The 26212-nt window shown below is 46.0% G+C and overlaps 2 protein-coding genes across 2 annotated transcripts; both read left to right on the top strand.

Moving 5' to 3' along the window:
- Nucleotides 1-13949: 13949 nt before the first annotated feature.
- LOC141173227 (transcription factor HES-5-like) lies at nucleotides 13950-16171 on the top strand. The gene is made up of 3 exons (XM_073657859.1): nucleotides 13950-14105; nucleotides 14250-14424; nucleotides 14789-16171. The coding sequence occupies exons 1-3, from the start codon at nucleotides 14049-14051 to the stop codon at nucleotides 15022-15024; spliced, it is 468 nt and encodes a 155-aa protein (XP_073513960.1). The 5' UTR covers nucleotides 13950-14048; the 3' UTR covers nucleotides 15025-16171.
- Nucleotides 16172-23158: 6987 nt separating this feature from the next.
- On the top strand, nucleotides 23159-25828 carry LOC141173228 (transcription factor HES-5-like). Its single transcript, XM_073657860.1, has 3 exons — nucleotides 23159-23276; nucleotides 23432-23606; nucleotides 23944-25828. Exons 1-3 carry the CDS (start codon nucleotides 23220-23222, stop codon nucleotides 24174-24176), a joined length of 465 nt encoding a protein of 154 aa, XP_073513961.1. The 5' UTR covers nucleotides 23159-23219; the 3' UTR covers nucleotides 24177-25828.
- The last annotated feature ends 384 nt before the right edge of the window (nucleotides 25829-26212 follow it).

The raw sequence follows: 26212 nt of genomic DNA on the forward strand, positions 1-26212 counted from the left end.
CTCTGCTACATCTTTGCCATCAGACAAATATGTCTGCTGACAGATGAGCAGGCACAGAATGACATTGGAGCACTGTTACTGTGTAGTGCGGCACTATGTTGCTTTTTTGTCATTTCATGCAGTGTAGAAATCTTGGGAAAAGTGTGGATTGTGCTCTGGAAGTGATCAGTTATAGCTAACTATGTTATTTTCTGCACAGATAAGTCCTGCATAGAAGATGTGATATATCGGCCTGCAGATAAAGAACTTCACCTAGAGACATCACTGGTGAGTATGTGTATTACCTATACACACACACTGACACTATATACAGAGCTCCTGTGTATAATATCAATGATGATCATTGCATTACCTGTACACTGACACTATATACAGAGCTTCTGTGTATAATGTAACTGGTGATGACTGTATAACCTGTACACTATATACAGAGCTCCTGTGTATAATGTCACTGGTGATCACTGTATAACCTGTACACTGTATACAGAGCTTCTGTGTATAATGTCACTGGTGATGACTGTATAACCTGTACACTATATGCAGAGCTCCTGTGTATAATTTCACTGGTGATCATTGTATAACCTGTACACTGACCCAACATACAGAGCTTTTTTACATTTTTATTATTTTAGCATTATTTGTCTCTATGTGGTGGCATTATGTGCTTTGGTCATGACATGATGATATTTGTCCCTTGTATGTGGTATTATTCAGTCACTATGTGGTGGTAATATGTGGTCTCATGGTGTGTCAGTATTTATACCTTGTATCTGGTAGCATTTGATCACTATGTGGTGATATTATGTGCTTTGGTCATGGTGTGGCGGTATTTGTGCCTTGTATGTGGCATTATTTGGGCACTATGTGGTGGTAATATGTGATCTGGTCACGGTGTGGTGGTATTTCTACCTTCTATCTAGTAATATTGGTCTTGGTAGAGTGGATTGTGGTTGGTCATTTGTTTTATCTGATATCAATAAGGGGAAACCTCTTTATTTCCAATAGATATTAAATATTTGAATGTTTAACCCCTCCCTGCCCTGTGACTATCACACAGCAGCAGAGATGCAGTTACAGAGGTTCACCAGAGAAAGCAAGTTGGCATTTGGTGAGATTTTCACCTCTGTATTTATAAGACAAAACCAGGAGTGGGTGAGAAATGCATAAAACATTACTTCTGATTGCTCCACTCCTGGTTTCGTCTTATAAATACAGAGGTAAAAATCTCACCAAATACTCAAAGTGCCACAATCTTCTGACAGTGCAGATTCCACCAATAAATAAGTGATCACTTTCCCAACATGTGCATCGCTGATAACTTGTTTTCACCAATAAAAACCCTTTAATGCAAACTACAGTAATTGTACATCGCATTTCTGGTGAGCGCACAGTGATGTGCAGGAGCCACCAATATAATGGGTATAACGGCTAACAGGTATTTGCAAATAGCTGAAGGGTGGGTGGGCCTGGGTGGGCCCCTGGAGTCAATGTCCCTGGTGGGCCCCAGACACCCCAGTCCGGCGCTGCACATTCCTTTGTATTTTAATCAATTATATACAGTATATATATGACGCGCCCCCTGGGCCATGTTGTTAGGGATACCCGGAGCCGGATCAGATGGGGGTTGTAGTCTCCGAGTGGCTGTGACCCGGTCCGTGCCCAGGGTGTCAAACTCAGTGTGCGGCAGTCCTTGCAGATGTTCTTAGTGTCGACTACGCCACCCGTTGATTTGCGGTCAAAAGGCCGCCGCTGCAGGATGGTCCGCTGAGGCTGGTGGTGTGTGTGCAGCTGTGGTAGTATAACCCCCAACGGGAGGGGTATAGCCTCAGGGGGTCAGACGTAGAGGATGGTGGTTGTGAAGGTGCAACAAGGAGACTCAGAGGCATGAAATGCAGTTCAGGGTTTTTACTCACTGGTGTTGCTCGGGTCACTCTGTACAGCAGTGACCACCCAAGCCGTGCTGCGTCCACCAGGTGCGGGACTCGGTCAACTCCCGGGCAATTCCTGAGTATGGTCCTGAGCTCCCTTCTTCTCTCTCTCTCTGGCCGTTCCCACCAGGGATCCACCTGTGTCCGGCTCCCTCGGGTCTCTTGGTGGTTGAACCTTCTCTGGCTTCCCTGACCCTATGCTCGGTGTGCCATTCTGGTGGATTTGGTGAGGGTCGTGGCAAATCTTGCCCACGACCTCCGGTTCCTGGCTAAGGTTTGCTTTTGCCTCCGCCAGCTTGGGATCCGGTACCCTTTTGCCGACCCTTCACCCTTATCAGTTCTCATACGGGCTCTTGGGGTCCCCTCTCGTCCTGCGCCTCTGGGTCCCTCTTCCTTCTCCTCTCCTGGAGTTACTGCTGACTCACAGACTGACTGACTGACCCTGTCCTAAGATGGTGCCCACCTTATATACTCCCTCTATGTGTGAGCTCAGGTGACCAGCACCCAATGAGCTCCTACATTTACCCAGACTACTCCCCCTATCTGCCCCTACACTACTGGGATGTTCCACCCCCCTCCCACTCCAGCCAGGGACAGACGCTGTCGTACCTGCACATATACTGGTGGGAGTACCGTTGTTCTGTCCCCCGGAAATGGGATGTATGTAGTGCATGCAGCCTACTAGCTCAGTTCCATACTCCATTCTTACCCGGGAGTGGAATACCACACCTCTGGCTTGAGGTGTAATACCCCTGTAGCAGCCGAATCCTCAGGGTGCTACATTCCCCCCTGGTAAATCACAGCACGTCCTCGGGCTGTAAAAGAATAAAAACATCCAAAAACATACAATTTTTTTTTTTAACATAAACATATAAAACATATAAACATTATCAGCAGCATAAACTTTTCATATAAACCTTCTTGTTCCTCCGGCCACGATGCAAATTGTGACCAGGTAAGTGCCACAGTCTCTTCTGGAAAAACACAGTTCCTTACAAAACCAGTAGGGGGCGCCTTAGAAAGTGCAACTATGTACAAAAGGGGAATATGGCCGCTCTCAGTCCTCGGCCAGTGGGGAAAAGGACTGGCTGTTCACAGTCCTCAGCCTGTTAGGGGATAGGGACACACGGGTATTCACTTGCTGGTCCCGACGGGGACTACACTTTGGTAGCAGCAGTTTTTGTACCCACACGGGTAACTATTTACATATTCTATTTACAGTTCATCAGTGGCGGTGTGCTCTTGGCTGAGGGTAATCTTTGGGCCCGTCCGGGTCCTCTTGATCCTCCTCACCCCGTAGCTCCTCCTCAGTCAGTCTATGCACATGCAGGGCATACGGGCCCTTGGCGCACTGATGCCGGGTGAAGGTGACCTCATCACTCAGGTATAGGTCACGACCTCTGTGTCCCTCCGGTAGGTGGGACTCGACATCTCTTCTGGTCACGAAGACGTCGCCGGGGGTGTGATGGTCTCTGATGAAGCCCCAACCGTGCTGCAACTGGAATTTAATTACAGTCCCGGTGGCACGGGGACCGTGGGCTGCACGGGGGTTCCTTCGGGTCCGGCTCTTTTGTTCTGCACTCTTTACTTGCAGCCGCTCCTCGCGGACCCGCCTCTCTTTCCTCTCTCTGTCGAAGACCTCTAACTGCTGCCGGCAGCACTCCGCACGCTCAGCTGCGGCCGCCCGGGTCTCCTCGGTGAATCCCATTAGGTCCTCACCGGTAAAGTCCCACTCGAACTGGGCTTCCTCCAACGAGAGTGGGGTGATCTTGGCGGGCACCGGAGCCGGGATCGGGGGCTCATCCAGGGGTCTTTCTTTCCGGAGTCGGGGATGGTGGTACTCCGGTGGCCACACAGGGGGCTGCCCATCCGGGCAGGTGTCTTCACCCAGGTGTGGCGCTGTGGACGTTGAGGGCGCGGTGGTGGTAACGGCGCCCGGGTTCACCAGGCCTTTCGACCAGGCCTGGGGCACCCTGAAGGTGAAGGGTACCGTGAAGACGGCGGCGCCCGGGGTTACTTGGCCCAGCGACCAGGCCGGTGGCATGATGGTGGTAGAGGGCGCAGTGAAGACGGCGGCGCCCGGGGGTACTCGGCCCTGCGACCAGGCCGGTGGCGCCTCCTGCTTGGCCGCGCTCAGGGTTGAGGCGCGTGACGTTACAGGGGGCGTGGCCGCGGCTCCGGCCGCTTGAGGCCTAGCTTGGAGCGATGACGCAGCGGCTACGGGAACGGTGAGTGGGGCTTCGAGCTCTGCGACGGGGAGCTGGGGCAGGTTTACGGCTTCTGGGCACGGGATGTTGTCGTCCCCATTACCTGCCTTCATCTCTTCGGCTCCCTCCGCGGCGTCGTCTCCGGCCGTCGTCCATCCTTCGCCGTCCTCAGAGGTGGACTTGCTCCTCGCTGCGGGTGGCATGCTTCGCTGGCGGGCTCCGGCCTGCCGGGCCATCTCTCGGGTCCACTCCGCCAGTGTTTCCTGCTGCACCCGGGCCATCCTTCGTGCTAGGCCCTCCAGCGCGGTCTGTGCACGCTCCCGATCTCCGGGGAGCTGCGCCAGGATCTCCAGCAGGCCTTCTGGAGTGGCGGCCTGCAACAGGCTCCTGACCACTGGGTCGGTGCTGCCTGACTCTCCCTCCATCTCCGGGTGTGTTCTCTCTAGACTCTTCCAAGCTGCTCCCATCTTCACTCTTTTGTTCTTTAACCGCCCACATTGGGGGTCGTCCTGGGGCCACTTTGTGATTGCCAGTTCCAGGGGCAGTTCCCTCACGCTGATGGACATATCAATCATCACAGTCTCTGCTGGTGGGGGCGGTTTCCACTTTTGGCGCCATTTTCGGTCCTGGCCCACGATGGGAGGTGTCCTCTTGCCATCCTTTGGCACGCCCATAATGGCGTCAGCTCTGCCAAGGCGGGAAATCTTTTCTGATGGCGGGAATCGCTTCCCAGTGGCGGGAAACACTGCAGATGGCGGGAAAAGGCTGCAGATGACGGGCAAATGGCGGGAACCGATCCGAGATGGCGTCCGATGGCGGGGACCCTCTGGAACCGGCGGGAGACTTCTTTTTGAGGTAAATGCGAACTTTTCTTCAGGCACCCAGTACCCGTTGGTTGTGGGCACGTGATCCTGCCGACTACGCCAAAGTTGATGCGCCCCCTGGGCCATGTTGTTAGGGATACCCGGAGCCGGATCAGATGGGGGTTGTAGTCTCCGAGTGGCTGTGACCCGGTCCGTGCCCAGGGTGTCAAACTCAGTGTGCGGCAGTCCTTGCAGATGTTCTTAGTGTCGACTACGCCACCCGTTGATTTGCGGTCAAAAGGCCGCCGCTGCAGGATGGTCCGCTGAGGCTGGTGGTGTGTGTGCAGCTGTGGTAGTATAACCCCCAACGGGAGGGGTATAGCCTCAGGGGGTCAGACGTAGAGGATGGTGGTTGTGAAGGTGCAGCAAGGAGACTCAGAGGCATGAAATGCAGTTCAGGGTTTTTACTCACTGGTGTTGCTCTGGTCACTCTGTACAGCAGTGACCACCCAAGCCGTGCTGCGTCCACCAGGTGCGGGACTCGGTCAACTCCCGGGCAATTCCTGAGTATGGTCCTGAGCTCCCTTCTTCTCTCTCTCTCTGGCCGTTCCCACCAGGGATCCACCTGTGTCCGGCTCCCTCGGGTCTCTTGGTGGTTGAACCTTCTCTGGCTTCCCTGACCCTATGCTCGGTGTGCCATTCTGGTGGATTTGGTGAGGGTCGTGGCAAATCTTGCCCACGACCTCCGGTTCCTGGCTAAGGTTTGCTTTTGCCTCCGCCAGCTTGGGATCCGGTACCCTTTTGCCGACCCTTCACCCTTATCAGTTCTCATACGGGCTCTTGGGGTCCCCTCTCGTCCTGCGCCTCTGGGTCCCTCTTCCTTCTCCTCTCCTGGAGTTACTGCTGACTCACAGACTGACTGACTGACCCTGTCCTAAGCTGGTGCCCACCTTATATACTCCCTCTATGTGTGAGCTCAGGTGACCAGCACCCAATGAGCTCCTACATTTACCCAGACTACTCCCCCTATCTGCCCCTACACTACTGGGATGTTCCACCCCCCTCCCACTCCAGCCAGGGACAGACGCTGTCGTACCTGCACATATACTGGTGGGAGTACCGTTGTTCTGTCCCCCGGAAATTTTGATGTATGTAGTGCATGCAGCCTACTAGCTCAGTTCCATACTCCATCCTTACCCGGGAGTGGAATACCACACCTCTGGCTTGAGGTGTAATACCCCTGTAGCAGCCGAATCCTCAGGGTGCTACATATATATATATTTATATATATATATATATGTGCTCAAAAGTTTACATACCCCGGCAGAATTGTTCCTTTCTTGGCCTTGCTTCAGAGAATATGAATGAAAACAAAAAAACTTTTTCTCCACTCATGGTTATTGGTTGGGTGAAGCCATTTATTGTCAAACTACTGTGTTTTCTCTTTTTAAATCTTAATGACAACCAAAAACATCCAAATGAGCCTGATCAAAAGTTGAGTTTCAAGCAATAAGGACCACTGCGGTGGTAGACTTTTTATAATCCAGGTGACGCTGGCTTTGAGTAAGCCTTATAAGTAGATGCCAGTTTACAGCTGGTTGTGGTGCGCTGTGGACATTAGGGCGACACTTGTGTATAGCGGCACTAACAGCGCCTTTCTTCTGGGAGGCCTCCTCTACCACCGCAGTGGTCCTTATTGCTTGAAAACACAACCTAAACCTCTAGGCTACACACTAACCAGCAGGAATAGCGACTGAATTAACTAAGGCCAGTTTCAGGCTGAAACGTCTCAATCTATTGTCACCACTCACCCACTCACCTCTGGATTGATACATTTCCTTGGTTTGTGTTGTATAAATAAATTACACTTTGTATCATCAGAATTTTGAGCATGTAAAAGTTTGGGTACCCCTGTTCAAAATTACTTTTATTGTGAACATGTCCTTTGCATTTTAGTTCAATCATCAGAATTTTGAGAGTACGATGAATTAACTTTACCGTGTAGTTTGGGCAAACAAGCCCATTGCATCTGCACCTCGCCTCAAGACAGAGTGCACGACAATTTAACCCCAAACTTTTACATGCGACTGTAAGGCTTATTGTAACATATTCAGTATGAGCTAATCAACTACAGACAATTTACTGCTTCTTATAAAGTTTAAAAATCATACTGTTCCTGTTACTCAGTGTGACTATACAGTCTATAATCTTAATTAGCCAGACAATTGGATTTGTTAAGTCAAGAGAAATACACTATTGTGTTGTGTTGACTTATAAATGTATTTGTATTTCTCTTGCTGATCAAAAAGGTCATATTAATTGTATAACCCTGAATGCTGAGTTCTATCTGTTTAGAAACAATCATGTTTACTATACTAATGACAAATTGTACTAAGTCAGTTGAAAGTTTATTGACAATAGCCCCTGTGATACCAACTATGTAAATAGATTAGCTCAAACAATGATAGCTGAGCCCAGCACCTTTACCTCTTACCTGTGACTAATGACCTTTGACCTGTTCTTAAAAAGAACATGTGCTTCTGTAGCAGTCAGACATGAAACAGAGATTAGAGAAAGACTTTACAAGGAGAATTAGAGACATCCTTCAGGACAGTAGATGGATTGCATGGCATTACCCAAAGAGACAGATTTGTATTCTACATGATTCTAGCCTAAGGGTACAGCCCTGACTGGAAAGATACGGATCTGCTCTATTGACCATCAGAGAGGCAGGGATACATTTTGGGTAGACCAGAGTGGGACGAGGAAGTCACCTGGACCCATGGATATGTTGTTTGGGGTTGCCAGGAGGGACCCACTGGTCGTCTGCAACCCATGGAAACTTTCAGAGAGGCCAAGGTGGGACTATCGGGTCTCCTGGCCTTTTACCTCTATGGACTGTTAGGTTCCTAAGCTTGCCACTACCTCCTCTCTGTGGGGGCCCACCAGAAATGGGGGGCCACTGGTTAAGGTAGTCGGCCCTGGAAGTCTCCAAAGACGCAGCTGTTCTATCCCAGGCAGGTGGAGAAGGAAGGGTTAGACTGTGTAATTTTGCACCATATTGGGTATTTGCTGGGACTGTTGTGTGTTTATTGCCCTCTTTGCGGTTCAATAAAGTATTGCCACGCTGTTTTACCCTCACCCTGTGTTGTCTGAGTAGCGTTACGCCCAAGGAAGACCCTTGGTCTTCACACTCAGCAGTAAGTATAATATACATAGATGTACCTTGGTCGTTTGTGGTCTTTACTACGATCTTTCCAATAGCCTTTATCCTTGTCACAATCTATCTGTTTCCATTTTTGCTTCTGTTACAATCACACTCTCTTTCTCCTGCTCCCATCTTTGTCTTGTTCCCATTTTCACTCTCTTCTGACACACACATTCCTTCTGCCTTTCCCTTGGTTCTCCAATGCCATGTCCACCTGACCTACATCTAAGGGTCAAGTCTAAACATATACGCAGGTCAAGTTCCCGCTGCAATCGTACCTGCAAGACATTGCATTTGATTTTCAGTCCTTTTTTTGTCCCAACAGAAAAAACTGATCGGCACATCCAAAACAAGAAATCGGTGTGTACAGGTGCTTACTAGGAGCAGCTGCCTCCATATACAAATAAAAAACAAAGTAGCACACTGCAACGCTAAGTATGCGAACATTAAATATATGAAATTTAAATAGCATTACTGCTCTAGAAAATAGAAATAAATGAGAAATAAATAAATTGACCAATTCATGTGTACCTGGTAGCCACGTCAAGGCTTTTCTCAAAATACCATGAACTTGCCTGTCTGAACTCCTCTCTAAGAGACATAAGCCTGCTTGTGTATGGGAAGGCAAGAACCACTTGTGGCCTAGACGAGGAGTGCTCAGTCAAAGCTTATACATAGAAACAGAAAAAACTGACCGGGACATCCAAAATCCAAAACAAGAAATAGGTGTGAACAGGTGCTTACTAGGAGCAGCTAACTCCAATACAAATAAAAAACAAAGTAGCACACTGCTCTCCACTGCTGCACTCCGCATAAGCAGCAACAGAATTGGCACGATTAGCATGTAATGAATGAAGACAGCATTGTATGAAGTGCACCGCACAATACCATCTTCATTCATTACTATGAGTTGTTTTATATTTTTTACACCTTTTATAACCATAACTAGGGTTAGGGATTGTTTTAGGGTTAAGGCTAGTGTTAGTCTTAGGGCTAGGAATTGGGTTAGGCTTAGGGATAGGCCAACAAGGATAAAATTGCTAATAATAATAATCATTTTTATTTTTATAGCGCCAACATATGCCGCAGCACTTTACAATTTTAGTAGGGACTTATACAGACAATACAGAATAAGCATATCTTATATCAAAAGGAGTGAGGGCCCTGCTCGCAAGCTATGCGGAAATGGGGGAGACACAAAAGGTAAAGTGTACATATATTGTATAAGGCAGCCTTGATATACTAAATAGGATAAATAATAATACATGGACTGGTCGCCGGCCAGTATATTACAATCCAGACCGAGGCTATTAAGTGCATAAATGGTATGAACCTGAGATAGAAGAAGATTTTAATATGGGCCAAAACTGGGACAGTTAGTGTGTTGAGGCGATACATCAGTCTAAAGAAATAGGTTTTTAGGGTCCGCTTGAAACTGTGGGTATTGGGAATTAATCGAACTGTCCTGCGTAGTGCATTCCAAAGAATTGGTGCAGCACGCGAGAAATCTTGAAGACGGGAGTGGGAAGTTCGCATTATGGAGGATTTTAGTTTTAAGTCACTGCCAGAACGGAGGGCACGTGTAGAGTGGTAGACTGAGACAAGGGAGGAGATGTAGGGTGGTGCTGAAGCATGGAGTGCTTTGTGGGTAAGCGTGATAAGTTTAAATTGAGCTCTATATTGGATGGGTAACCAATGCAATGACTGGCACAGGGAAGAGGCATCGGTGTAGCTTTTGGCGAGGAATTTGATCCTGGCTGCTGCGTTAAGGACGGACTGGAGAGGGGAGAGTTTAGTAAGAGGGAGACCGATAAGTAGAGCATTGCAGTAGTCCAGACGAGAATGAATAAGAGCTACAGTAAGAGTTTTTGCCGAGTCAAAGGTAAGAAAAGTCCTGATTCTTGAGATATTTTTGAGGTGTAGATGGCATGAGCGAGTGAGTGATTTGATGTGAGGAGTGAAGGAAAGATCTGAATTAAAAATCACCCCAAGACAGCGGGCTTGTTGCTGGGGAGTAATGGTTGAGCCACAAACGGAAATGGCAATATCGGGCACAGGTAGGTTAGTGGAGGGAGGAAATACGAGTAGTTAAGTTTTTGACAGATTCAGTTTTAGATAGAGGGAGGACATAATGTTAGACACAGCAGAAAGACAATCACTGGTCTTTTGTAGTAATGCAGGGGTGATGTCCGGAGCAGAGGTGTATAATTGGGTGTCATCAGCTTAGAGATGGTACTAAAAACCGAATCTGCTGATTATTTGTCCAATAGGAGCGGTGTATAAGGAGAAAAGAAGGGGGCCTAGGACTGATCCTTGAGGAACCCCGATGGTAAGGGGAAGGAGAGAGGAGGAGGAGCCGGCAAAGGACATAGAGAAGGAGCGGTCAGAGAGGTAGGAGGAGAACCAAGAGAGAACAGTGTCCTTGAGACCAATAGAGCGGAGCATAGTGAGGAGGAGCTGATGATCCACAGTGTTGAATGCTGCAGAGAGATCCAGGAGAATCAGTAGGGAGTAGTGACCATTAGATTTAGCTGTTAGTAGATCATTAGAGACTTTAGTGAGGGCAGTTTCAGTAGAATGTAAAGAGAAGAAACCAGATTGTAAAGGGTCAAGAACAGAGTTATCTGAGAGATAGCAGATTAGACCAGGTGTTCCAGGAGTTTAGAGATAAAGGGAAGATTGGAAACAGGTCTGTAGTTGGCCATGCAGTTCTGGTCAAGGGATGGTTTTTTAAGTAATGGATGTATGCTGGCATGTTTAAAAGAAGAGGGAAAGATACCAGATGAGAGGGAGAGGTTGAAAATTTTAGTTGAGTGGTGACAGCTGGAGAAAGGGACTGAAGGAGATGTGAGGGAATAGGGTCACTGGTGCAGGTGGTAGGACGAGAAGATGCAAGGAGCCTGATCACTTCATCTTCCGTGACTGGTTCGAAGTCAGAAAGTGAGCAAGATACAATGTGGGGGGGGGCATGCATAACATTTGGGGATTGGGAGAAAATTTCCTGTCGGATATGGTCAATTTTTTGCTTGAAATAATTGGCCAGATCGTCAGCGCTGAGGTCGGTGGTCGGGGCCTGTGCTGTTTGATTGAGGAGAGAGTGAAACGTGTTAATGAGGCTTTTAGGATTATTGGAAAGTGAGATGATGAGGCTGTTAAAGTAGATTTGTTTTCAAAGGTGAAGGGCAGAGTTATATGTTTTCAGCATAAATTTATAATGGAGGAAATCTTCGGGCAGATTAGATTTTCTCCACAGCCGTTCAGCGCACCTGGAGCACCACTAGAGAAAACGTGTTTGGGGTGTGTGCCAGGGTTGTCGCCGTCTATGCCGAATTGTTCTTTGTGTAGGAGGTGCGGCTTCATCCAGGGTTCATAGCAATTTTTCGTTATAATGCTTCAATGCAGAGTCGGGAAATGAGAGGGAGGAGATTGGGGCCAATGATGATTGCAACTTCTTCATAAATTTCTGGGTGTTAATGGCGCGTATATTTCTATAAGTGTGGAAAGTGGGGGTTTCTTAAGTAGAGTCACAGTTCTTGACAGAGAATGAAAGAAGCTTATGGTCAGAGAGTGGAAGGGGAGAGTTAGTAAAGTCATGTGGTATCTCATTCTCAGGTAAGGATAAAGTGCTGCCCGGGACCCTAACACCTGCATCCAACACTACACTCCTCCAGACCAGCTGGAGGGGCAAGATGTGTCGCGCTTCCTGCTGAGCCCTGACCCTGGTTGGAGTGGGGGGGGGACCAAAGTAGGGGGAACCATGTAGTGGGTGTGGGTGGAGGATGTAGATCAGGGGAGCACTTGTTAGAAGTGATAAAAAAGAGGGAACCATCTTGAAAAGACAGGTCAGTCAGACAAGGAGGTCTGAAAGGAGAAGCAATGGGAGCAGGAGCTCTGCTCGGGAGGAGGGCCTAGCAGAGAGGCCCAAGACTGAGAAGGAGAGGCGGAAGGAGAGATGAGCAGGAGGAAGGCTCCAGGAACGAAGAAGGGATCCCAGGGGTACGGGCAGTGCTGGAGGCCACCCGTATGCCCGAATCTGCCAGGCGGTGAAGGGATCGAGCCGCAGAGGGGACCGACCCCTAATCAGTGAGAATTACAAAGTTCAACTGGAAACCGGAGGCTTCTGTACTTTCAGGGTGCAGTTACCACATCCGCACTCAAGTCGCCCAAAAGGTAACCATATAGGATCCAGGGAACTCCAGGTTGCCCAGAAAGATCCGAGGATACCGGCTTGGGACATTGTTTGGCGAGGCGCAGGGCAAGAAGGAGGGCCAGCGCAGGAAGACAGCTGAGAAGGGCATATAGAACGGGGTCCTGTCAGGCACTCTTGAAACACCTGGGAGTTTGCTGAACCCCTGCCTGGTGAACACAGCACGACGTGGGAAGTTATAATTTGCAGTTGTAACCAGGAGCAAAGAGAGAACTGTGAGTAAACCCTGAGGACTGCACCCCACTGTCTCTGTGAAATTATTGCTGCGCCATCACCCCCTGCACTACACAGCAACATCTTTAACATCTACACTGCCCTGGAGCTAAGCTCTGCCTGTGGGAAGCTGAACCAAATCTGCTGCATTCACACCAGCTCCAGAGGACCTGCTCCACAGCGGTGGCTGCCTTTAGCCGCATACCACAAGTGGCGTCACGAACTGTATATAAAAACTTTAATTCCCCTGTAAATATCCCCCCTTTTATTGACCGCCCTAGGTCACGGACCGGGTCACTGCCACTGTGACATCTCCCCTAGCAATGACAGGCCCGGCACCGAGTACCCCACGGCCCAGGGGGCGCGTCAAGAGCGTTTCCTGTGTTGTATGGTGGGAATGAATGGATCTGGGTGGTATAACATTGTGAAGAGAGCATGACAGCTGTACATAGGAGAAGAGAGGAGTGAGGGGTTAATATGGATGAAATGTGCAGAATTTGTGGGAGAACGGTGAATGTGGATGATTGTAGCAGCCAGAACGTAAATGGCGCAAATACAAATTATGAATACTGTTTGCAAAACAGATGACCTGGAAGCAAATTTGTTTAATTGTCTTGCATGTCTTACCTGTCTCCTGCCCTGTCCAGCTACCATATACAGTATAACTGCCGAGGCACTTTGATAAACTATGGCACTTCGAAAAAGTATGCATAAATGCCTCCGTATACATGCTGCCCCTTGACTATGTCTCAATATATAGGGATGTATCTGCTTAGATCTACACAGATTTAATTCATTAGCAATCAATCAACTTAAGACAACAGGAGACAATAAAACAGCATAAAGAAATACATAAAATACACATATAAAAATGTAATAAAAAATATTTTAAAAATAAACATGTAACTTCTTATTTTTAAAATTTTAACAAAAAATTAGGAGGTAAAAACACAAAATATAGTATTATATCAGTATTTTCTTCAAATTACAATAAATGTGTTTGGAGGATAAGGGATTCAGTATTGGACTGGTGGAAGGAACTCGGGGAAAGCTAATGGTTCATGGGTTAAGGGGAATAAATGACTTGCCTTTCCCCAGACACTTACAACCAACGCTACACCAGTGGGTGCACATGTCAGTGACCGGTCAGGAGGATGGTCACTTAGATGCACAATTGAATCCCATCCGTGTCCTGAGCAATATGTGATTAGTGCAGGTCTCATTTTGTGGCCGGTGTTTCCCACACTCCAGCTCACATCTCCCCCCAGCATCCTCTATTATCTCCTGTATTGGAGCAGATGGACACACGTCAATTGTCCCCGCTGCGGTGGGATTGGAGGATGAGTGTGGGAACCTCTTGTAAGTCCGCTCTCCACACATCATTATGCAGGGAGAGGGGTATATAGAGGGACGGCCGCTCACTAGTAGTCAGACAGCTCCTGCCCCACACAGCACAAGTCTACAGACGGCCGAACCTGCACCATGGCCCCATGTAATATGAGGACCCCGGACCATCAGGCTGACAGCGGCCTCAGAAAGGTAAGAGCCCCCGACTAGTGACAGCGTCACCCCCATATCTCTACATACAGAAACTTATAGGCACAGGAGTCAGAGGTTTTAGTTCTCATCCATAGACATGGACACTGGCGCAGAGTAATAATGAGAGGTTCTTCTTTCCTGCAGCTGAGGAAGCCGGCGATTGAGAAGATGAGGAGAGATCGGATAAACAGCAGCATCGAGCAGCTCCGCGTCTTACTGGAGAAGGAGTTTCAGAGACATCAGCTCCCCTCCAAACCGGAGAAAGCCGATATCCTGGAGATGACGGTCACCTTCCTGCAGCGGCACATGGCGGAGAGAGGTCAGTGTGGTGTCCACTCCTCACACCCCTCATGGCTTCCTTCCATAAGTTCATTGTTAGGTTAATAATTGCAATGTATCTATAAAAATCAGATGATCCGTATGGTATTCGATCTTTTTTTGCACTCATAGACTTGAACAGACGATTCTCACCTGAAATATGGAAGAGACTGATGTATGCGGCAATTTGTCGTCTCATCAGCCCTATTCAATAACATTGGTCCGTGTGTTGTCCGTGTGAGGTCAGTTTTTTCCATGGACAGCACTCAGACTGAAAATATGTTCATGTGAACGTGACCTTAGTGAGAGCAGATTGCAGCCGGTGATGGACGCGGTCACTGACATGTTTGTCTTTCCTCTTCTAGATGTCACAGCCTCCAGCTGGGTCCAGAGAGAAGGCTTCTCCACCTGCCTCCAGGACTCCATCACCTTCCTGTCCCAGCACAAACAGAGCGAGCTCCAGATCCAGTTGCTGCAGAACCTCCCTGAGGCTCACACTGCGGTATACAGGGCCATATCTCCTCCTGTATCTTCCGTCTACCAGACCCCCAGCAAACACTGCCCCCCAGACAGCAGCAAAGACTTGTGGAGACCCTGGTAGTGACTGTATCCATTATGTGGCATGTGGGCCAAGAGTGGGGAGCTGTCTACCCGCAGTATACCTGAGAGCTGGGAGCTGTGTACCCCCAGTGTACCTGAGAGCTGGGAGCTGTGTACCCCCAGTATACTTGAGAGCTGAGAGCTGTGTACCCCCAGTATACCTGAGAGCTGTGTACCCCCAGTATACCTGAGAGCGGGGAGCTGTGTACCCCCAGTATACCTGAGAGCTGGAGATGTGATGTCTTCTGTCCCTAATGTCTCATCATGTGATGGGAGATGACGTTCTTTCTGAACTTGATGTAATTTCTCTGTGATTTTCTCGTCCATGGTATAATCTGCTGTCGGCTGCAGATCTCCTGTGTGGACTCGTTTCTATATTCTTCTATGAAGAACAGTCCTGGTCTTATATGGACACATTGCAATAATATCCCCAGTGATACAATGTATCGGATTATGTATAGTGTGTACTGGCTCTATAGAGAGTATTGTATGTACAGATCAGAGCTCCAGTGCGAAGCATTGCAGAATAATGGAGGTGAGACCTCCGGCCTGATATATACAGTAGATATTATATATCATTCAGTTCTGTAACTACTACAGACGTCTGTATAGTAATATGTATATTAGATTCAGTATATAGATGTACTGTGTACAGCGCCCCCTATAGTTCACTATTATTAGTGGTAAATGTTCTGTATATTGAATATTCAATAAATAACTAGGAGACATATTTTCTATGGTTGTGCATGATTATTATGTAATGCTGATATGTATTATGCAGGGTGAGGTGATATAATTTGCAATAGTATGCAATATTTGCAGTAATTGTCCCCCTATTGCGCCCCCCTGTGGTTCACTATTATTAGTGGTAAATGTTCTATATATTATACTGTATTATGTTCATCTGATAAATTATCAGAATATTCTAAATTCTATGAATTGTGCATTATGTGATATGTATTATGGATTACTATTTTCCATCCTTTTCCTATATGTTATGCAATATTTGCATCAAATGTTAGAAAGTTATGTATAATATGCACTGTACTGAGCAATATTTGCAGGTATTACATCAGTGATATTACTTGTCTATATTATACACTGACTGCCCGTGTCTGTATACTTTGTATACTCTTATTAGTAGACAATATTTAGTTGTCATATATTTTGAGATATTTTGCAGACAATAAAATAAATTATTACACATAAGTTGTCATCAGTATTGTGATGCTGATACAATGGTATCATCCTTAGCCCATCCCCCATCAAAATAATTTTTCACTGGGGTCCGCCTTTTCAGAATAGTTTTGCTCTTATTTCCGCCCCTCTTTTCCATGATTGACAGCTCTGGCTTTAGAGGAGTCAGAGGAGCACGGAGACTGATGGAAAAGAAGTAGGTGAGTGGCTGCACTAAACTGACCTGCCACTATAAGGGTGCACCCGGCGCCTGTGATTGGTGGGAACAGTCATTTTGTGCTGACAACAGCACTCCCAGGAACATTTAGATTTCTTAGTCCCTTAGAGTAATGCATGCCGTACAGTGTGCACGTGGTCATATACTTACTGAACACTCACTTCTCATGATATCCGCATATCTGCCCCTCTTCTGTACCTTGTGGCCATATTACAGATTAGCAGATCGCACAGCAGATTCTCTGTCGACCAGAATTTAATTTTCTTAGTGTGACCCTATGAGTCCATCAAGCAATCATTACGGGAGTCCTGAAAACCGTTTCTTATATGACGGCATCAGCGTGACACATATGTGATGTCTCCAGTATAATGGCCACAAATTAATGACATAGGCAAAAGACCAGGTCCTCTAAATCGATGCGCCTCTGTAATATACAGCTTTGATCACACCATAATTGCTAGATGGTAACGGTAGGGATTTTAAATCCAATGGCCGAAAGCCAAAAAATCCCATTTTAACCAATCCAAAGTAAAACATAACTTTTAATTGTTAAATCAAAAATATGACTAACTTGTTTAAATCTTATGTTAAAGTGCACAGGAAAATTACCATATATACCTTATTGGTCCTATCTATGTTATAATGTTTCCCCATCGTTCACATTGCTGCACTAGTTGTCTAATGACCAGAGGAACAAGGCACTATTTGAATAGAGAAAGAGCCTCCCGAAAATGTTTCGCCCTGATGGGCTTCCTCAGGACAATGAGGCAAATGCAAGCCAAAATGGCCGAACAAACTATTTCTAACCTCCCCATCTGATATCAGACCATCCTCATGATTATGATTTCCAATCTGCAGCCAATCAGAGCTTCCATAATGCCGGGTCAATCTGCATTTATCAAAATAGGGTCGGAGATATAGATCAATGTCACCTATTACTGACCTATCAGCATGGTCTATTGTATGCGGCCGATACAGAGCAGGTCGCCATGTGATTACATCATCAGGGTAAAGAAAAACATAAAATCATAATGGTCTCCAAGAAAATGTTGTCTGCTCCATACTAAGGGCTTAAAAAGATGGCCAACAGATAGTGCCCACTTACTATAACCAAAACGCGACAAGTTCCTGTACATCAGCACAATATAGAAAAGGGTAGTAATTCACAAATAAAAGGAGCAAGGTTATATGTAATATATATAATGTAATATAAATTAATGGTGTAATAATATAATATGTTACAAATGTAGGCATGATTCATGGGATGAGGAAAAGGCATAAATAAATTAGGATGAATACAAAAATAATGAAAGCCATACAAACATATGATGCAAACAATAAAGGTAGCGCCATTAATAGATTAATTATCATTTAAATGACCATGAATATGAAGTATCTTACTGGAATGTTATATATATATATACGGTATATATACATATATGCATATATATATACACCCATCTACTGTATATCTATATGCACTGGTGGACACAGACAGAAAAAGGCCCCTGTGCAAGAACAATATATGGGCCCTTTTCAGCCCAAGAGCTCCTGAAAATGCAAAATTGCACCTGCTTTGGAGGTAGAAGGGGCCTCCTTACCTCTTGGGCCTCTTTGCGGCCACACAGATGGCACCAATGAGATGGCCGCCCCTATCTATATGTCTACAGTAAAGGCTGACAAGGTAAAGCCTTAGTTGAGACCCTGTGGGGACTTGGATTTGAGCCTATAGATCCATCTTGCTTTCTCCTGAAGAAGTAGTCTATCCAGTCTATCCAGATTGCCCGTCCTAGAGCCTAGAGTTATTTTCCGTATGCTCCAAATAGATAGGGCAGTAGTGGTTTCCTTATGAAAGGATCTCATATGCCTTAAGTAATTATTGAGCTAATTTGGTGGAATTCTTGAATCATTTTAGTCACATACAGTTTATGACAGGGGCACTCAGCAACATAAGCCATATACTTAATTTTATCATTTATAAACTCAGAGATAGTGTGAGAGTGACCATCTACGGGATTAACAAACTGCCAGACTGAAGGCAGATATCGAAAGAAAGAAAAATCATCACAAGAAAATGAGCTCCTTCGTGATGCAGTCCAGTCATGGGAGTCATGGACCCCAGAAAACGATACCAGATGACTGTGTCTATGTATATCTCGTAGGTTTTTACTCCTACGGTAAGTAATAGATGGAAATACTCCTATCCCTAATATCAGGATCAGCCCTCAAAATGGGCCAATATTTCTGCAGAATCTTAGAAATGTCTGTGGCATGAACATGCAAAGTCCCTGTACATCTGATCATTTTTTTGGGGGGGACAATAATCCATTATTTAATGGGGTATTCCTATTACTATATTCAGCCCTATGAAAGGACTTATACAGAACCTTCCAAGGGTAGCCTCTATCTTGGAAACGTTGGAGATGGACACCATTATCTTTGAGACCATTATGATTTTATTTTTCCTTTACCCTAATGGTGTAATCACATGGCGACCTGCTCTGTATCGGCTGCATACAATAAACCATGCTGATAGGTTAGTAGACATACATGTGACATGGGTGTATATCTCTGACCCCACCCTGAGAGATGCACATTGGCCCGGCATTATGGAAGTACACATTGGCTGCAGACTGGGAATCATTATGATGAGGTCAGTGTGATATCAGATGGGGAGCTTATAAATAGTCTATTCGGCCATTTTAGTTTGCATTTGTCTTGTTACCTTGATGAAGCTCATAAGGGTGAAACATGTTAGGGGGGCTTTTTCTAATTTTAATAGCGCCTTGTTCCTCTGGTCACGAGAAAACACAAAATAAGATATGATCCTTGATGGTTAGATAATGATCGGCGTTCCTTGTGCGTTATGCTAGTTATACAATGTGAGGCTATTGGAACTGTACACCTATTTAGCTACAAATACTATCCATACGTATATTGCAATTGAATGATTCCACCAGCACAGCAGTGTGACTTCTTGGGATACATTTAAATATAGGTAGGATCAATAAGGATAAGGAACAGAGTGTAAATTTAATTGTGCACCTTAACATGTGATTTGCACTAGTTACTCATATTTTTAATTTTACAATTAAAAGTAATGTTTTATTTTATATTGGTGAAAATGGGATGTTTTGGCCTTTGGATATTGGATTTAAAATGTATATATAGCTCCATCCTGATGAACATCACACCTCTTAGCCCCTCTATATACAGCTCCATCCGGATGAACATCGCACCTCTTAGCCCCTCTATATACAGCTCCATCTTGATGAACATCACACCTCTTAGCCCCTCTATATACAGCTCCATCCTGATGAACATCACACTTCCTAGCCTCTCTATATACAGCTCCATCCTGATGAACATCACACCACTTAGCCCCTCTATATACAGCTCCATCTTGATGAACATCACACCTCTTAGCCCCTCTATATACAGCTCCATCCTGATGAACATCACACTTCCTAGCCTCTCTATATACAGCTCCATCCTGATGAACATCACACCACTTAGCCCCTCTATATACAGCTCCATCCTGATGAACATCACACTTCCTAGCCTCTCTATATACAGCTCCATCCTGATGAACATCACACCACTTAGCCCCTCTATATACAGCTCCATCCTGATGAACATCACACTTCCTAGCCCCTCTATATACAGCCCCAATCCTGCAGGATATCATTCCGCTCAGGGCTGGCCTTAAGCTGAATGAGGCCCCGTGCAAAATTGACTTTTCGTGGCTAACCCCGTTGATTTTTTTTGCTCAGTTTCCCATGAACACATGAGAAGGCAGGAGGCTTCATTATATATCCTAGGAAAATTTGTTTAAGCTTTCTTCGCATAAAGGCTCCCATCTATCATAATTCATTAAGATTATTTGGCGTTTTTACACCATTCCCAGCCAGCTCTGCTAACTTTTTGAAAAGTTGGCTGAGCCAGGACGGAACTTAGGAAAGCCTAGCTGAGAAAGTCATCATAAGTTACTCCACAGAGGTGGCGTAAAATAGACTAGAAATGTATGCCAGCTACTGACTGGCGTAACATTTCTGGCTGATGTTCACGGCATTAGTAAGATACATCAAATTCATTAAGAAGCACAAACCTCTTAATTTTTGGACCCTCACTCCAGTGCTCTGTTCATTAAGACTAGTGTGCAAGATGCCAGTCTTAATTAATTGAGGCCATAGTTTAGGGCTCTGCTCTGCATTTACATAAGGTCAACAAGGTGAAAATCAAAAATGACCCCCCCACTACCATTCCTCTTATGGACAGCATTAGAGAAGAAATCCATATATATATCAGGACCATTAATGCATGAAGCGTCTCATTAGCTGTAGATAAGATCGCACTGCACTTATTAGGATTATTTGTCATATTATAAATGGTTTTCCTACAATGTAGATATATATAATGTTATCTCCTGCCCCACACTCTACAATATATCATCCTATGTGATGTTGAGGATAATGAGGTGTCACTGGGATGTCAGACGTCTCTTATCGCACCGCCACATCCTCTGTCCTCAGAGACCATAGTCAGGACCCTCATCCCCAGCACATGAGATATCACATGCAAATCAATTAGAAAATCCTTAAATATTGACTAACAAATAATTGGCACTAAGTGAAAAATCAGCACAAAATATTTTGGTAAATTACTTTGAACTAAACTGTGCTGTGTATAAACTACAACAGTGGACCAGAATTCAAGATTTTTTAAATGTGTTATATAAAGGATTTTTTTTAAAATATTTAAAGTGTGTATTATCATGTACTGCAGCAGCTGAGGTGTATTATGAGGTTCTGCAGCAGCTGAGGTGTATTATGAGGTTCTGCAGTAGCTGAGGTGTATTATGAGATTCTGCAGCAGCTAAGGTGTGTTATGAGGTTCTGCAGCAGCTGAGGTGTGTATTATGATGCTCTGCAGCAGCTGAGGTGTGTGTTATGAGGTTCTGCAGCAGCTGAGGTGTATTATGATGTTCTACAGCAGCTGAGGTGTATTATGAGGTTCTGCAGCAGCTGAGGTGTATTATGAGGTTCTGCAGTAGCTGAGGTGTATTATGAGGTTCTGCAGCAGCTAAGGTGTATTATGAGGTTCTGCAGCAGCTGAGTTGTGTATTATGAGGTTCTGCAGCAGCTGAGGTGTATTATGAGGTTCTGCAGCAGCTGAGGTGTATTATGATGCTCTGCAGCAGCTGAGGTGTATTATGAGGTTCTGCAGCAGCTGAGGTGTATTATACGGTTCTGCAGTAGCTGAGGTGTATTATGAGGTTCTGCAGCAGCTAAGGTGTATTATGAGGTTCTGCAGCAGCTGAGGTGTGTATTATGAGGTTCTGCAGCAGCTAAGGTGTATTATGAAGTTCTGCAGCAGATGAGGTGTGTATTATGAGGTTCTGCAGCAGCTGAGGTGTGTATTATGCTGTTTTGCAGTAGCTGAGGTGTGTATCATGATGTTTTGCAGTAGCTGAAGTGGGTATGATGATGTTCTGCAGCAGCTGAGGTGTATTATGAGGTTCTGCAGCAGTTGAGGTGTGTATTAAGAGGTTCTGCTGCAGCTGAGGTGTGTATTATGAGGTTTTGCAGCAGCTGAGGTGTGTATTCTGAAGTTCTGCAGCAGTTGAGGTGTGTATTATGAGATTCTGCAGCAGCTGAGGTGTATTATGATGTTCTGCAGCAGCTGAGGTTTGTATTATGAGGTTCTGTAGCAGCTGAGGTGTGTATTAAGAGGTTCTGCAGCAGCTGAGGTGTGTATGATAAGGTTCTGCAGCAGTTGAGGTGTGTATTATGATGTTCTGCAGCAGCTGAGGTGTGTATTATGAGGTTCTGCAGCAGTTGAGGTGTATTATGAGGTTCTGCAGGACCTGAGTTCTGTACTATGAGGTTCTGCAGCAGCTCAGGTGTATTATGATGTTCTGCAGGAGCTGAGGTGTGTATTATGCGGTTCTGCAGCAGCTGAGGTGTATTATGAGGTTCTGCAGAAGCTGAGATGTATTATGGGGTTCTGCAGGACCTGAGTTGTGTATTATGAGGTTCTGCAGCAGCTGAGGTGTGCTATGATGCTTTGCATCAGCTGAGGTATTTATTTATGATGTTCTGTAGCAGCTTAGATGTTCATTATGATGTTTTGCAGCATCTGAGGTGTGTATTAAGAGGTTCTGCAGCAACTGAGGTGTATTGTGATGTTCTGCAGCAGCTGAGGTGTGTATTAAGAGGTTCTGCCGCAGCTGAGGTGTATTGTGATGTTCTGCAGCAGCTGAGGTGTGTATTACGAGGTTCTGCAGCAGCTGAGGTGTATTGTGATGTTCTGCAGCATCGGATGTGTTTCTTACTACTTTGATATGATTATTACTACTAGATGTAATAAGTTTAGATGTGAGAGACAATGTCCTAATATTATAGTTATATTATTATTTCTGCTAGTGAGAAGTAGGGTTTCCTAACAGCTCCTCTCACAGATAAATAGATCAATAGTGAAAACGTCAGAGGTCAGTACAATATGTGATTAGTGCAGGTCTCATCTTGTGGCCGGTGTTTCCCACACTCCAGCTCACATCTCCCCCCAGCATCCTCTATTATCTCCTGTATTGGAGCAGATGGACACACGTCCATTGTCCCCGCTGCGGTGGGATTGGAGGATGAGTGTGGGAACCTCTTGTAAGTCCGCTCTCCACACATCATTATGCAGGGAGAGGGTTATATAGAGGGACGGCCGCTCACTAGTAGTCAGACAGCTCCTGACCCACACAGCACAAGTCTACAGACTGCCGGACCTGCACCATGGCCCCATGTAATATGAGGACCCCGGACCATCAGGCTGACAGCAGCCTCAGAAAGGTAAGAGCCCCCGACTAGTGACAGCGTCACCCCCATATCTCTACATACAGAAACTTATAGGCACAGGAGACTGATGTTTTACGAGAGGTTTTAGTTCTCATCCATAGACATGGACACTGGGCAGAGTAATAATGAGAGGTTCTTCTTTCCTGCAGCTGAGGAAGCCGGCGATTGAGAAGATGAGGAGAGATCGGATAAACAGCAGCATCGAGCAGCTCCGCGTCTTACTGGAGAAGGAGTTTCAGAGACATCAGCTCCCCTCCAAACCGGAGAAAGCCGATATCCTGGAGATGACGGTCACCTTCCTGCAGCGGCACATGGCGGAGAGAGGTCAGTGTGGTGTCCGCTCCTCACACCCCTCATGGGCTTCCTTACACTAAGCTCATTGTTAGGTTAATAAGTGCAATGAATCTATAAAAGTATTATGCTGTATGGATGATCCGTATGGGATTCGATCTTTTTTTGCACTGATAGACTTGAACAGACGATTTTCACCTGAAATATGGAAGAGACTGATGTATGCGGCAATTTGTCCTCTGATCTGGTCAGCTTTCTCCATGGACAGCACTCAGACCGAAAATATGTTCATGTGAACGTGACCTTAGTGAGAGCAGATTGCAGCCGGTGATGGACGCGGTCACTGACATGTTTGTCTTTCCTCTTCTAGATGTCACAGCCTCCAGCCGGGTCCAGAGAGAAGGCTTCTCCACCTGCCTCCAGGACTCCATCACCTTCCTGTCCCAGCACAAACAGGGCGAGCTCCAGATCCAGCTGCTGCAGAACCTCCCTGGGGCTCACACTGCAGTATACAGGGACGTATCTCCTGTATCTCCCGTCTACCAGACCCCCAGCAAACACAGCCCCCCAGACAGCAGCAAAGACTTGTGGAGACCCTGGTAGTGACTGTATCCATTATGTGACATGTGGGCCAAGAGTGGGGAGTTGTGTACCCGCAGTATACCTGAGAGCTGGGAGCAGTGTACCCCCAGTATACCTGAGAGCTGGGAGCAGTGTACCCCCAGTATACCTGAGAGCTGGGAGCTGTGTACCCCCAGTATACCTGAGAGCTGGGAGCTGTGTACCCCCAGTGTACCTGGGAGCTGTGTACCCCCAGTATACCTGAGAGCTGGGAGCTGTGTAACCCCATTGTACCTGAGAGCGGGGAGCTGTGTACCCCCAGTATATCTGAGAACTGGGAGCTGTGTACCCCCAGTATACCTGAGAGCGGGGAGCTGTGTACCCCCAGTATATCTGAGAACTGGGAGCTGTGTACCCCCAGTATACCTGAGAGCTGGGAGCTGTGTACCCCCAGTATACCTGAGAGCTGGGAGCTGTGTACCCCCAGTATATCTGAGAGCTGGGAGCTGTGTACCCCTAGTATATCTGAGAACTGGGAGCTGTGTACCCCCAGTATACCTGAGAGCTGGGAGCTGTGTACCCCCAGTATACCCGAAAGCTGGGAGCTGTGTTCCCCCAGTATACCTGAGAGCGGGGAGCTGTGACCCCCAGTAAACCTGAGAGCTGTGTACCCCCAGAATACCTGGGAGCTGTGTACCCCTAGTATACCTGAGAGCAGGGAGCTGTGACCCCCCATAAACCTGAGAGCTGTGTACCCCCAGTATACCTGAGAGCTGGGAGCTGTGTACCCCCAGTATACCTGAGAGCGGGAAGCTGTGACCCCCAGTAGACTTGAGAGCTGTGTACCCCCAGAATACCTGAGAGCTATGTACACCCAGTATACCTGTGAGCTGTGTACCCCCAGTATACCTGAGATCTGGGAGCTGTGTACCCCCAGTATACCTGAAGGCTGTGTACCCCCAGAATACCTGAGAGCTGTGTACTCCCAGTATACCTGAGAGCTGTGTACCCCCAGTATACCTGAGAACTGGGAGCTGTGTACCCCCAGTATACCTGAGAGCTGTGTACCCCCAGTATACCTGAGAGCTGACCCCAATTCATCAAACCCCGCAAAGTTTTTGCACAACTCTGTGTTGTGCAAAAATTTTGCACTTTTCAAATTGACTTACACTAGAATTTTCACATAATCTCTTTGATAAATTGAGGCCTTTGTATGAATATCCCCAGTGATACAATGTATCGGATTATGTATAATGTGTACTGGCTCTATAGAGAGTGACGTATTGTATGTACAGATCAGAGCTCCAGTGCGAAGCATTGCAGAATAATGGAGGTGAGACCTCCGGCCTGATATATACAGTAGATATTATATATCATTCAGTTCTGTAACTACTACAGACGTCTGTATAGTAATATGTATATTAGATTCAGTATATAGATGTACTTTGTACAGCGCCCCCTATTGTTCACTATTATTAGTGGTAAATGTTCTGTATATTGAATATTCAATAAATAACCAGGAAGCGTATTTTCAATGCTTGTGCATGATTATTATGTAATGCTGATATGTATTATGCAGGGTGAGATGATATAATTTGCAATAGTATGCAATATTTGCAGTAATTGTCCCCCTATTGCATCCCCTCTGGTTCACTATTATTAGTGGTTAATGTTCTGTATATTATACTGTATTATGCCCATTTGATAAATTATCAGAATATTCAAAATTCTATGAATTGTGCATTATGTGATATGTATTATGGATTACTATTATCTATCCTTTTCCTATATGTTATGCAATATTTGCATCAAATGTTAGAAAGTTATGTATAATATGCACTGTACTGAGCAATATTTGCAGGTATTACATTAGTGATATTACTTGTTTATATTAAGTATATTTAATTTTGAGATAAGTTGCAAACAATAAATAAATTATTACACATAAGTTGTCATCAGTGTTGTGATGTTGTTACAATGGTATCATCCCCCAGCCCAAGGCGTTTCCCTTTCCAGAATTCCCCAGTATTTTCTCTACTGGACTTGTCAGAATGGCTGCTGATACGTGTTCTCTAAAT

Source organism: Phyllobates terribilis, unplaced genomic scaffold (assembly GCF_046119375.1).
Source record: "Phyllobates terribilis strain yellow unplaced genomic scaffold, ASM4611937v1 Scaffold_12__6_contigs__length_324123572, whole genome shotgun sequence".
NCBI classification, from domain to species: Eukaryota; Metazoa; Chordata; class Amphibia; order Anura; family Dendrobatidae; genus Phyllobates; species Phyllobates terribilis.

Bases quoted from the DNA above. Each gene is read 5' to 3' on its own strand.
- LOC141173228 (XM_073657860.1), top strand. From the start codon at position 23,220: ATGGCCCCATGTAATATGAGGACCCCGGACCATCAGGCTGACAGCAGC. The intron at 23,277-23,431 runs GTAAGAGCCCCC...TCTTTCCTGCAG, and splicing joins CTGACAGCAGCCTCAGAAAG to CTGAGGAAGCCGGCGATTGA. The intron at 23,607-23,943 runs GTCAGTGTGGTG...TTCCTCTTCTAG, and splicing joins GCGGCACATGGCGGAGAGAG to ATGTCACAGCCTCCAGCCGG.
- LOC141173227 (XM_073657859.1), top strand. From the start codon at position 14,049: ATGGCCCCATGTAATATGAGGACCCCGGACCATCAGGCTGACAGCGGC. The intron at 14,106-14,249 runs GTAAGAGCCCCC...TCTTTCCTGCAG, and splicing joins CTGACAGCGGCCTCAGAAAG to CTGAGGAAGCCGGCGATTGA. The intron at 14,425-14,788 runs GTCAGTGTGGTG...TTCCTCTTCTAG, and splicing joins GCGGCACATGGCGGAGAGAG to ATGTCACAGCCTCCAGCTGG.